This window comes from Lontra canadensis, unplaced genomic scaffold, assembly GCF_010015895.1.
Source record: "Lontra canadensis isolate GAN:19392208 unplaced genomic scaffold, GSC_riverotter_1.0 scaffold28, whole genome shotgun sequence".
In the NCBI taxonomy this organism is placed as follows: Eukaryota; Metazoa; Chordata; class Mammalia; order Carnivora; family Mustelidae; genus Lontra; species Lontra canadensis.
Window position 1 is genome coordinate 5,173,279 of NW_022631022.1, and position 12,422 is coordinate 5,185,700.

The following is a 12,422-nucleotide window of genomic DNA, read 5'->3' on the forward strand; positions in this document are numbered from 1 at the left end:
TCAGAAGTTTAATAACTTGCCCAAAGTCTCACAGCCAGTTTTGGGGTGGTCCCAGATCTATCACTTGTGCTGCTGATAATCAGATACTCTAGCAGTCTATCTCCTTATAATAATCTTTTTTTTTTTCACCTAGGCTTTTGAATATTTTTTTCCTCTAAAAGTAAATGCTTGTATTGAATATTAGAGCCTCAAGATAGAGCTCACTTTCGTGGAAATAATTTTCTCAGGTTACTTCCCTTTTAAGAATTATTTCTTAATTATACTTTTATTTTTATTATAAGATCAAACAAATCTACTCAAATGAAAGAGCATGTCTTAGAATACTACTTTAGCCAACCCTATTTTAGTAGATTTGTAAATTTCAAATAATGTTTAAATTTCTGTTTACTTCAGTTTGCCAGGTATATACACGAAATGAAAATTTTTTAGAGAAAATCATTAGGAAAGGCCTATTCCGTGAGTTCCCTTAACTAGGTCTTAAGTGAAATAAAGGGCAGTAGAATGGTTAGTCTATCTTTCTCTTCTTTCTTTCCCCCTTCCCTTAATTGACAGGTTATCATTATTCCTAGTGTGTAGACTGACATCTTAGAGAGTAGAAGAGAGAGGGGCTGTTAATCATAATGCTTCTTAATTTTTGGTGTTTGTAAGAGCCACCTGGGAAGCTTTTTAAAGCTCTGGCTGTATCTCCCTGTAGTCTCTTTTGGTAGGTCTGGTGGGGTACACAATTTGTATTTGGGTTAAGGGTCCCCAGTGATTCTGATGCAGTGGTCTTCAGCTCCCACACTGAGAGTTACTGGTCTGCTGTTAGGCATGAACACTCATCCTGGCAGTTACCATTGTCCAGTCCTCTCACATCTTAGCTCTTTCACTAGAGTAACAGTTCCAGGAGATACTTCTGTTCAAGAAAGAAGGAAGAGAGGAATAATAGGATATTCTAATATGGTTTTTAATCCTTGTTGTCTTCCAAGCTGTGCTGTGCAGGCATGGGATTCACTGGTAAAATAACATTCCCTGGCTCTCACAGACATTGACAGACCTTGTGACTCCTCCTTTGTTCTCAGTCTTTGTTTGCCTGCTGTTGGCTGGGACAACATTGGAGCTGCAGTTGTGTTTGCCTGGCTAACCATCCGGGTACAACTGACCCATCTATGAATATCATTGTATCAGTTATTTGACTGACTAGACAATGCTTTTTTGATGCTTAAAAAGTTGTTATTAGTTTTGTTGGACAAATCTTAAGAGTAGACAGTTGGTGAGGATCTTGCTGAACCTTATTCTTTAGCCAGTGTCTGCCTTCTCAGGCCGACAGGGACTGCCCCTCTTCTGCCTTTCCCCTCTAAACAGCTGGCATACCGTTCATACGCTATTTTTCAGTTGTTCAGGGGGGCCTGGAGAGTTACCTTTTCTTTCCATAACTTAACCTATTGACTATTAACTTTATTCATGTGAATGATTTCATGGCTAACTAGTAAATTTATATTTGAAGTAACTGTAAGTTAGCTATCTTTAAAAGTCTTTACTCTCTAACTACTGTATGTCTACCAAAATACCATTGTCATCTTGGTATTATAGTGGAAGGAAAGTATGAAGGCAGGGATTTTTTAAAATCTATTTTGTTAATTGCTCAATTTCCCCCACCTGCTATGTTGCTGGCATTTTGCTGAACAAATAATACAGTATTATTACTTTTATAGTAAGAGGTGTGCTATTAGATAATGATTATTAAAATTGTTGGGAGTCTTTCTTCCCTCTCCATTAAACTATAGCTAACTTATATAGTTTTCCAGGTTGAATATTCTTCTATAAGAGGACTGTGATATATTATATTATTTTCTAATTGGATTTTTATGCTAACCATTGTTGTTTTCTTAAAGGCAAATGTTCTCTAGTTACCCAACTACCACTGTACTTCCCACACGTCGTGCACAGACTCCTCCAATATCATCGTTACCAACTTCTCCTTCTGATGAAGTAGGAAGGAGGCAAAGCTTAACTTCTCCTGATTCCCAGTCAGCAAGGCCAGCTAACCGCACAGGTGTGTGTGCTGTCATGCACTATGATACCCAAACCTCTTGGCATTCCTGATATTGGGACTTAAAAACTTGGGCATTGTGTTTTTTTCTCATTGAAGGTAGAACAGTGATTTTAATTAAGGGGGCAATCTGTCCTATCAAGCTGAACTGTCTTTTTTATTTTGAAGCTGTAGATTGAATTATGGCTACTTGGGAGAGAAATGGTGTACTCTACATAAGTCATATCAGACCCTTCTTATTTCCTAACATAGGCATTTTTAGTGCTGTGAATTTCCCTTGAGCATTGCTTTTGCTTCAACCCACAGCATTGAGATGCTGTGTTTTCATTTTCATTCAGTTAAAGTACTATGTATTTACAATGGATATCTTCTTTGAGAAATTGGGTCATTTGGAAGTATGTTATTTTGTTTGCAAATATTTAGGAATTTTCCAAATGTCTCTCTCTTACTGATTTCTAATTTAATGTCATTGTAATCAGAGAACATGTCTTGTATAATGTGAATTCTGTTAAATTTGTTGAGACTTACTTTATGGCCCGGAATATGGTCTGTTTTGATAAATATTCAGTGTGCACTTGGAAAAAATGTGTATTATGCTATTGTTGAATGGAGTGTTCTGTAAATTGTTGGTTAGGTCAAGGTGGTTGATTGTTATGTTCAAGTCTACTTATTCTATCAGTTATTGATAGAGTAGAGTTGAAATCTCTGACTGTAATTGTGGATTTGTTTATTTCCTCTTTCATTTATTATTTTTTGTTTCATGTATTTTAAAATTCTCTTTAGGTCCATAAATATCTAGGATTCTTAAGTCTTCTTATTGGATTGACCTCTTTATCATTATGAAATTATAGTCTTTACCCTGGTAATATCCTTTGCCCTTAAATCTATTTTTTCTAGTGTAAATATAGCCTCCTCCTCCTCCTTCTTCTTCTTTTTTAAAATTAGGATCGTCTCTCTTCTATATCTTACCTTTAACTTTTTTGTGTCTTTATTTTTAAAATGGTTTCTTAAATGCAGCTTGTTGTTGGGCCTTGCTTTTTTGGGGTGGAGGGGTTCTTGCTTTTTTAATCCAACCTGATATTCTCTGCCTTTTAATTGATGTGTTTAGACCATTTACATTGAATGTGTTAATTGTATGGTTGTGTTTAAATTTATCATCTTTCTGTTCATGTCATCTTTTCTTTGTTTTTTTTTTCCTCTGTTTCTACCTTCTTTGGATTAAACCAATATTTTTTATTATTTCATCTCCTTTGTTGGCTTATTAGCTATACTTTGTATTTTTAGAGATTACCTTCATGTATACATTATATATCTTTAATTATCATAGGCTATCTTTAAGCAATGTTATACCACTTCATGTATATTAAAAAATGTAACAATGGTACATTTTATTTATTTTATTTTATTTTATTTTATTTTTTTCCATTGCATTCCTCCATTTCAGTATCTATGGTTATGTGTATACAACACCATTTGAAGTTGTCCCACAGATCACTAATGCTTTGGGGTTTTTTTAGTGTCTTTTTTCTATATGTTTCCATTTTTGAAGGTTTTTGTTGTTGTGTCTTCTGGTCATTAATCTTTTCTTTTGTAGTGTTTAGTTTACTCATAATCCCATCCAGCGTATTTTTCCTTTCAGACATTGTGATTTTCATAACTAGAAGTTGCTTAATCTTTTCTCTGCCTTATCAAGTACATGGAATAATAGTTTTCATTGTTAGAATAGTTATGTTTAAAAAGTTTGTGAACACTGAACTATTATTGCTCCTAAGGGAAATACTGGGCTAGGTTTCTGTGAACTTCTGGTCACGTTTTGTCAGCTGATCAATTATAACTTTGTTTTATGTGTGTTTATATTTAAAGACATTCTATTTAATGTATATTGTTGATTCATTAGCATTGAACTCATGACCCAAGAACACCATAACTCGTGCCTGAATGAAATTTATCTGACACTTACATTTTCTCCATAAGGCATATTACAGCCTTCTTGTGCTTAAAAACATTAGACAGCATTTCACCACTATGCTTGGGGGCCATTTTAAACAGTAAAATCACCAAGAAAAGGCACAAAAATGCAGAACATGTGACACTAAATAGACTGTGAAGATTAGACTTGTTTATAGTCTCAGAACTAAAACAAGAATATAGAGCATCACCTGTTCTGTCTCAGCTGGGAACAAATGTGTCAGGAGCCTGAAAGGTTTTTTGTCGCTGAGTGCATATAAATGACTGTAAAAAGCACCATGAGTATTGATTTTGGAGTTACAAATTAACTTTAATGAGTAGATGAATTTTCAAATATGGAGTCCACAAATAATGAGCATCAATTTTATACCTGTTTTAATATCCTTGTCTACTTATCATTTATCTAATTTCTAGGTCTGTTTCTATTTACTAATTTTTTAACTTATTTTGAATTGTATTTTCTTGTTTTTTTTTCATGTTTGGTGATTTTTTTTTATTGATTATTAGACATTGTGACTTTTACCTTATTGGGTGCTGGATAGTTTGTATTTATTTAAAGATACTTTAGCTTTGTTATAAGATACGGTTAAATTACTTAGAAATAATTTGATTCTCTCAAGGCTTTCTTTTAATCTTTGTTAGGAGTTAGCTTGGCTGAATTTTTCCCCATCACTGAACCATTGCCTTTCTTCGTGTTCTTTCCAATGCCTCATGTATCACAGAGGGTTTTTCTCTCTGGCTTATTGTAACACAGATTCTTTCCAACCCTACTGCCTACTATTTCTTGGAGATTCTTCCCTCAGCTCTGGATAGCTGCTGCACTAGCATCAGCTGAAGACTTGAGGGAAAGAAAGACCCTTTGCACATTTTTGGAGTTCACTTTCAGTGCAGCTCTCTTCTTTCCATACAGCTCTCTCTATTCTGGTATTCTACCCTGTGAACACTAGCAACCTGAATCCTTTACTCTCATCTCCTCAATTCAGAGAGACCACTGACTTTAAGTTGAATTTGCCCTCCCTGAACTGCAGCTTGGAAATTCTTTCCAGGAAATAGGCTAAGGCAGTTGTACTCCTTGCCTAATTTGATTTCCTTCTCTCGGGGATCACTGTCCTACACAGCCTGTTTGTCCATCATTTGATACACTTCCGTTTCTTCTTTTAGTTGTCATAGGTAAATCCAGTCTCTCTTACTCCATGATGGCTAGAAGTAGAAGTCTGTCAGATCCATCAGGCCTGTTACCACTTAGCAGTAGTGACATTTTTTAAGCAAAAATGAAAGTTGTCATTCTCCCTCCTTCCTCCTTCTTTCCTTCCTAATTTAATTCAAAAACATTAAGTGGGGCCAAGCTAGGTAGGCTTTCATGCCAGCAGGATTTGGGAGGTGGGTGGCATGGTCCAGATTGGGAGTATCAGCCAGACTGGAGTGAGGGAAACTTCTTGTCTGTGGGAGTGGCCTGGTATGGGGTATTGGAGTCCGACTCATAGAGGAAATGTCCACATAGCTGAGCACTAGGGATCAGGGCCATGCAGGGTGCAGAGGGCTTCTATCAGCACTGTTCACTGAGAGGGCCTAGGAGCAGTGATGCTTTAGTAGCAATAAACACATTCTAAATACCATTCTTTACTAAAAGGGAATTCTGATCTTCTTGCAGAAATGACTGATTTCAGGGTTAAGTATGAGATGAGCCTGGAGTAACTTGTGCCAGAAAGTGATAAAGTGCTCAAAGATTGATGGGCGTATGCCTCAAGGATGTAGAAACCAGATTGAAGGGGCTTTCACTAGCCAAATCTGGGACATTTGGGGCATCAAAATAAAAATCATAATTATAGTATCATATAATAACCCATGAATACAGTGAGAATCTGTAACCCTATAGTGATGGAGAAAGGAAACTGATAAATCTGAAAGCAGTGATAAAATTAGGAAATCCTCATTTGTCAACCATCATAATAATAATAAATAATTCAGCCAATAAACAATAATGGGTGCTAGTGAATCTAACTTTGATAAGGAATGGGATCTTTACATATTCTCATAGTTCTTCCTAACAAATATTTATTACAAAGGGGGAAAAAATAGGAGTACTTTTATGGTGGAGAAGCCTGGCAGATACCAGCTTAACTCAAGCGATCAAAATTAGTATCACCAGTAATGGAACAAATGGAAATCATGTACTATTTGATAGAATGCAATGCGTAGAAGGCGACATCAGCTTTTTGGTACTTCTGCCAAAAAGCACAACCTGAATCTAATCATGAGACATCAGCAAACCCAAATTGAGGGACTTTCTGTAATCTTCAAAGTATCAAACTAATTGAAGGAGATGGAAGAGATATGAAAACTAAATGCAAGGATTATCCTGGATTGGCTCCTTTGCTGTAGAGAACATTATCAGGACTTCTGGAGAAACTAGAATGGGGTCTGGATTAGATGTTGACATTGTTAATTTCCTTACTCTGATGGCATGTTATGCAGAACAGTGGCCTTTTTTGTAGGAGTTGATATGTTAGAGTATTCAGGGGAGTTGGAGCATCATGTCTGCTACTTACTTACTCTCCAGTGGGTCAGGGATAAGAGAATTCTTTTGTACTATGCTTGCAATTTCTGTTAAGTTTAAAATTTTTGTAAGTAAGAAACTATTTCAAAATAAGAAAACGTTTTAAATTTTTTAGCAGCTTTATTTTGTGCTAGCTTTATGAAAAGCCTTAAGGAGCTATAACTTAGTTATAACTTAATCTTAACTATACTTAACTTAAACTTAACTATACTTAAACTTAACTATAACTTAATCACAGGTTAATCATGACCTGAACAGAAATCGAGAATTGAACGCTTAATGGGCTGAGCCACCCAGGTGCCCCATGAATTCTTAATAGAAAAAAAATTCATTAAATTTGTACAGTATTAAGAAATTGGGGACTTACAGTATAAGGTCACTTTTTACTCATGGTGTGTGGTGATACAGGCTTTTATTTCTCTTTCTTTTGTCTTAGCCTTGTCAGACCCCAGCAGTAGACTTTCAACTTCTCCTCCTCCTCCAGCAATTGCAGTACCCTTGCTGGAAATGGGGTTCTCTCTCCGGCAGATTGCCAAAGCCATGGAAGCCACAGGTAGGATATGTTATGTTTACATAGCCATATATGTAGGTATGAGAAACCTGGTCTTATTGAGGGTGATATATTTTTTAAGAGACATAAAGCTTTTTAGCAGCTGATTTAGTTACAGTGGCATCATAGAAGACACTGTTGAACTGATACCATGAATAACTAATTATGTTGCCCCAAATCAGTATTATACTTTTCTTTTTTTTTTTTTTTTTCTTTTAAGGATTTTATTTATGTATTTGACGGAGAGAGAGACAGCAAGAGAGGAAACCCATGCCAGGGGAGAGGGAGAGGGAGAAGCAGGCTTCCCACTGAGCAGGGAGCCCGATGTGGCTTGATCCTAGGACCCTGGGATCAGGGCTGAAGGCAGACGCTTAATGACTGAGCCACCCAGGTGCCCCAGTATGATACTTTTCTTTTTAACCTTTTCAGGTGCTCGAGGAGAGGCTGATGCCCAAAACATTACTGTCCTTGCCATGTGGATGATAGAGCACCCTGGGCATGAAGATGAGGAGGAACCCCAGTCAGGATGCACAGCAGACTCAAGGCACGGAGCAGCAGTCCTAGGCAGTGGTGGGAAGTCAAATGACCCCTGTTATTTGCAGTCACCAGGAGACATCCCATCAGCTGATGCTGCTGAAATGGAAGAAGGCTTTAGTGAAAGGTGAGATTCCAATTTCTGTATTTCTGTTTTATGTGGTTTAAGTGATACTTCCAAGTGCTCCATATATTTCCCTTCATAGGTGTTTTTTTTTTTTTTTTAAGATTTTATTTATTTATTTGACAGAGAGAGACCACAAGTAGGCATAGAGGCAGGCAGAGAGAGGGGGGGAAGCAGGCTCCCTGCAGCGCGGAGAGCCCAACATGAGGCTCAATCCTGGGACCCTGAGATCATGACCTGAGCTGAAGGCAGAGGCTTGACCGACTGAGCCACCCAGGCGCTCCTTGTAGGTGCTTCTAATGGTGTGTAAAGTTGCTAACTAGAGATATAAGGTGGACATTTCAGTTACAAGTTTATGTTTCTGTGAAGGGTAAAAATGACATCACAAGTTTTGACTTGAACAGATGTTTTCATGGAAAAGAGGAAATAATTTTTATATAAAATTAAGCTGAAAAGAGGAAACTGAAAATTAAAACAATTTTTTTCAGAAACAAAATAAGCATTCTAATAAAATAATTTTATCTCCTATAAGTGATATAGAATATTCATATTTGAACTTAATGCATATATAAGTGGACTTTTAAATTTTTTCTTAATATAGATTTTATCTTCATCTCTTCTTTAGTTTTTAATATCTAGTACAATACACCATTTTTTTAATTATAAAAAGAATTCTGTGATAATGCATAGCCTGAGATGAGATGTAATAAAATACTCTGTAGTTTTTCCTAAAATCCTCCCACTTTAGTTCTTCTTACGACTTTGTCTTCATTTTTCTTTGTAGCTCATGAAATCATTTGGTTAATAAGGCTTCTATCTTTTTTAATAAGCAGATTTTTTCTTACAAGCTCAGTGGATATTTTCATAACTTATTTTGAGATATGTTTCTCATAGGCAAGGATTCTCAATCATTTCAAATTTTAACTATTTAACCATTTAGAATTTAGTTAAGACCATTGATCTCATTTGGATTTGAGCATGCATTAAGCATCATTTCCTTGTTGGCATAATTCAAAATTAGATAGGGGTACTTGGCTGGCTCAATCAGTGGAGCATGCACCACTTGATGTTGGGGTCATGGGTTCAAGTTTCATGTTGGGTATAAAGCCTACTTAAAAAATAAATAAATAAAAGTAAAAAAAAAGATAAAATTACTGCTTAGAGCAATATGACATATTTGTAATTTAGGAGCTTTACCAAGGACAAGATATATTTCAGTTTAATTGTAAATAAATTTTATTCTTGGTACTGTTTGGAAGGAAACGCAATACCACAAGAGAGCCTGTGCCTATGCCTTCCATTTATGGTGGTTCTGAAAAATTTATGTTGCTTTCTAATTTGCACTTGTAGCCCTGATAATCTGGACCATACAGAGAATGCAGCTTCTGGAAGTGGACCACCAGCTAGAGGTCGCTCAGCAGTAACAAGAAGGCACAAGTTTGATTTAGCAGCTCGCACATTGCTGGCAAGAGCAGGTAATTAATATGTTTCACCTCCTTCTGTTAGTAAAAGTCATACAGTTTATATTTTAAAGTTCCCGTGAAAGCAACATTAAAGAAGATGTAAACTAATGGTACTACGTACTCAGTTTCTCCACATTAAGAGAGTAGCTATTTGCATTTTACTGTCCTTTATTTACATAATTTTGCATTGAAATCACAGCATACATTCATAGATTTATTTTTAAGCTTCCTCTGGGTACAGAAGTCTATACTGGTTACTTGCAGATCCTGAGATTTTTTTAATAAATGTGCTCTCTTCCATCAAGCTGTTTATACTTTAAGAAGTAAAGATGCATGTTTAAAATTTAACATTAAATAAAGTGAGAAGGAGCTGAGAAGAGCACTGTGCCAGAGTAGGTACTGGGTTTTCTTATGTGCTCTGGGCCTTAGGGCTAAACTACTAGGTAAGGCCCTAGATAAGCAAAAATAAATTCCACTGTTACTTTAGTAAAATACTTCCAGGATTATGCTCTAGACACTCTAGACATGTGAAGTATAATTTATAAGGGAACATATTTTTCCAACTAAAAGCTAGGATATGTGATTTTTTAAAATAGCACTTGATCTTTGAGCTATTAAAACATAAATAATTTTTCAATAATCTATGGTATCAGAGAAGTTGAGGCTGAGCTAGAAAATACGGGATGTTTAGTTAATATATAGGAAAGGGACTGATTTTTTAAAAAATAACCCTAAAAGAATAACAACAGCCCATATTTATTGTTTTTCTTGATTACATTATATGAAATATTTTACATGGATTATTTTGTTTAAACCTATTAACAGCCCTATGAGTTAGGAGTATTGTTACCCCATTTTACAGAGTCCTAGGAAACACATATGATAGGTGAAATTTTATGTTTATGGTCTGGAATCCAGTAAATTAGCTGAGCTAGGTTCTTACCTGTATTATGGCAGTTAAGAACTGGCAAAGTATTCAGAATTACTTTATACATGCAAATAAAATGCCTTTTTTGTTTTGTTCTGAGCGGGGTTATACCGCTCTGTGCAGGCCCACAGGAATCAAAGTCGGAGAGAAGGAATATCTTTGCAGCAAGACCCAGGGGCGCTGTATGACTTTAATTTAGATGAGGAATTGGAAATTGATCTTGATGATGAAGCGATGGAAGCTATGTTTGGACAAGACCTGACCAGTGACAATGATATTCTGGGAATGTGGATCCCAGAGGTACTGGATTGGCCTACCTGGGTGTGTGTGATTGCAGCGGGGGCTGCTCTGACTTATTTTCCTGCCCTCCTGTTCGTGTAGCTTACTAACAATAGCCTTGCCTAAAGTTGTTACACTCTGAAAATTTCAGTCTTTCATCTCATCGTAAAGTTTGGGGCTCTAATGCTTAATGTTACTTTGATACCTACAAACTAATAAAAATTCTCTCTTGCTTTCTCTGTGCGATTTTATTGCTTCTCTCCCCAGACTAGATGAATAGAGCCATATAATGGTAATATTTGATTTATAATATCAAAGATAGATTACAAAATAGGCATCAGGTCCTAGTCAGCTCTGCTGGGTATAGAACATGGCTGCTGTGCTCATCTTGCTATCTGAATGCATGCTCTTCTCCTTCATAGATTCCATTTAATCACTGTAATGCCTCATACTAACAACCAGTGCCACCTAGGTCTTGTAACTACCTTCATCCAGGGCCAGGGTACATGGTGGGTTTGTATGCTTTCATTGTAGCAGGGAGACTGAAAACTTTGCAGGTCTAAGTCCTACAGAAAAGAGCATCTACTATATTAATAAGATAAATGAATCCAAATGACTTCTTAGAAATTCAGATAAGAGATGTACGTGTTATGGCCAGATGAAAAGTCGCTTTATTAGGATTTTTTAAAAAATCACTTGAGATAGGGCTAATTATTTTTATTAACTCCTATCAATAGGATAGTGGGTTACCTTAGTTATAACTTACTCGATTGAGAAAGGGCAAAGCACAGCTTCAGATTGTTCGTGAGCTCTAAATTCTGATTTGAAAGAAATTTGTTATGTCACATTAATGAACACCCTGCAAATACTCTAGCATATGTAAACAAAGTCATTAATATATAAATATCTATTTTTCTCTTCTTAACTTTATGTTAAATTGACTAATAATTTGATATGAAATTTTGTGCAGCATGTTTGTGAGTCTGAAGACAGGGAAGAAGTGGTGGTGTGTGAACTGTGTGAATGCAGTGTCGTCAGTTTCAACCAGCACATGAAGAGAAATCACCCTGGCTGTGGGCGCAGTGCAAACCGCCAGGGCTACCGCAGCAATGGCTCCTATGTGGATGGCTGGTTTGGTGGCGAATGTGGGAGTGGGAATCCATACTACCTGCTCTGCGGCAGCTGCAGGGAAAAGTACTTAGCCCTGAAGACCAAATCCAAGGCAACAAGTTCTGAAAGGTACCTTGAAAATGTATAGATATCCAAACCCTCTGAATAAAGAGTATAAAGTCTCTCATCAAGACATGGGAATTACAGCTTTTTTAATGTGAGGAGTTACACTTAACCTTCCCCTAAGTCCCATGATTGCTGAATTGGGGGCAGGAAGGGTGGAGGAGGTTGAGGAATTCATGTTTTGCCAGAGCTGGGAGCCTGTAGCCTGGTAACAGGTAACAATGGCATGGCAGCAGCTTCTTCGCTGGATTCGGAGTCCATTAACCTTGGACTTACTGGCAAGTTCCGGGCAGGGCCCTTGCCTTAACCTTTAGGACCTTATGATCAGTTTTTCTCATTGGCGTTTTTTTAACCTGTTTTTGACCTCTTAATTAAGATCTTTTTATTGATAAAAAAAATAGAGTTTAGATTAAATGAGCTTCCATGAAAACATTACTTCTTTTTATCCTTGAATAGCAATTCATCTGTAGTGAGTAGGGCTTTTGTCCTTATTGTCAATGATTAAAATCTTTACAGCATTCTGGAATAATTTTGACTAAGAGTTTTTGTAGGTGACCCAGAAACCTCCCCAGTAATTTGGTAAAATAGTCATCGATTTTTGTAAGCCTGTGTGTACCTACATATCGTAGTTTTTATTAGCATATAACATGAAACACTTTTATTTTGTGTTGCTTTATTAATGACCTTTTAAAACGTTCTAATGCCTTAATTTGCATTTTTGGGTACTAATTGTTTTGTATAAAAATACAATGTT

At 36.4% G+C, this 12,422-nt stretch overlaps 1 protein-coding gene across 10 annotated transcripts in view; it reads left to right on the top strand.

Moving 5' to 3' along the window:
• The window catches only part of HERC1 (HECT and RLD domain containing E3 ubiquitin protein ligase family member 1), a 185,838-nt gene that overhangs the window by 127,479 nt on the left and 45,937 nt on the right, over positions 1–12,422 (top strand). For 9 of the 10 annotated variants that reach the window (XM_032864757.1, XM_032864756.1, XM_032864764.1 and 6 more), the window contains 6 exons: positions 1,875–2,035; positions 6,994–7,110; positions 7,537–7,768; positions 9,116–9,240; positions 10,257–10,477; positions 11,406–11,674. In XM_032864757.1, coding sequence (XP_032720648.1) covers positions 1,875–2,035; positions 6,994–7,110; positions 7,537–7,768; positions 9,116–9,240; positions 10,257–10,477; positions 11,406–11,674 — 1,125 coding nt within the window. The remainder of the gene's footprint in view (positions 1–1,874; positions 2,036–6,993; positions 7,111–7,536; positions 7,769–9,115; positions 9,241–10,256; positions 10,478–11,405; positions 11,675–12,422) is intronic. The other variant, XM_032864761.1, reaches the window with a different exon arrangement.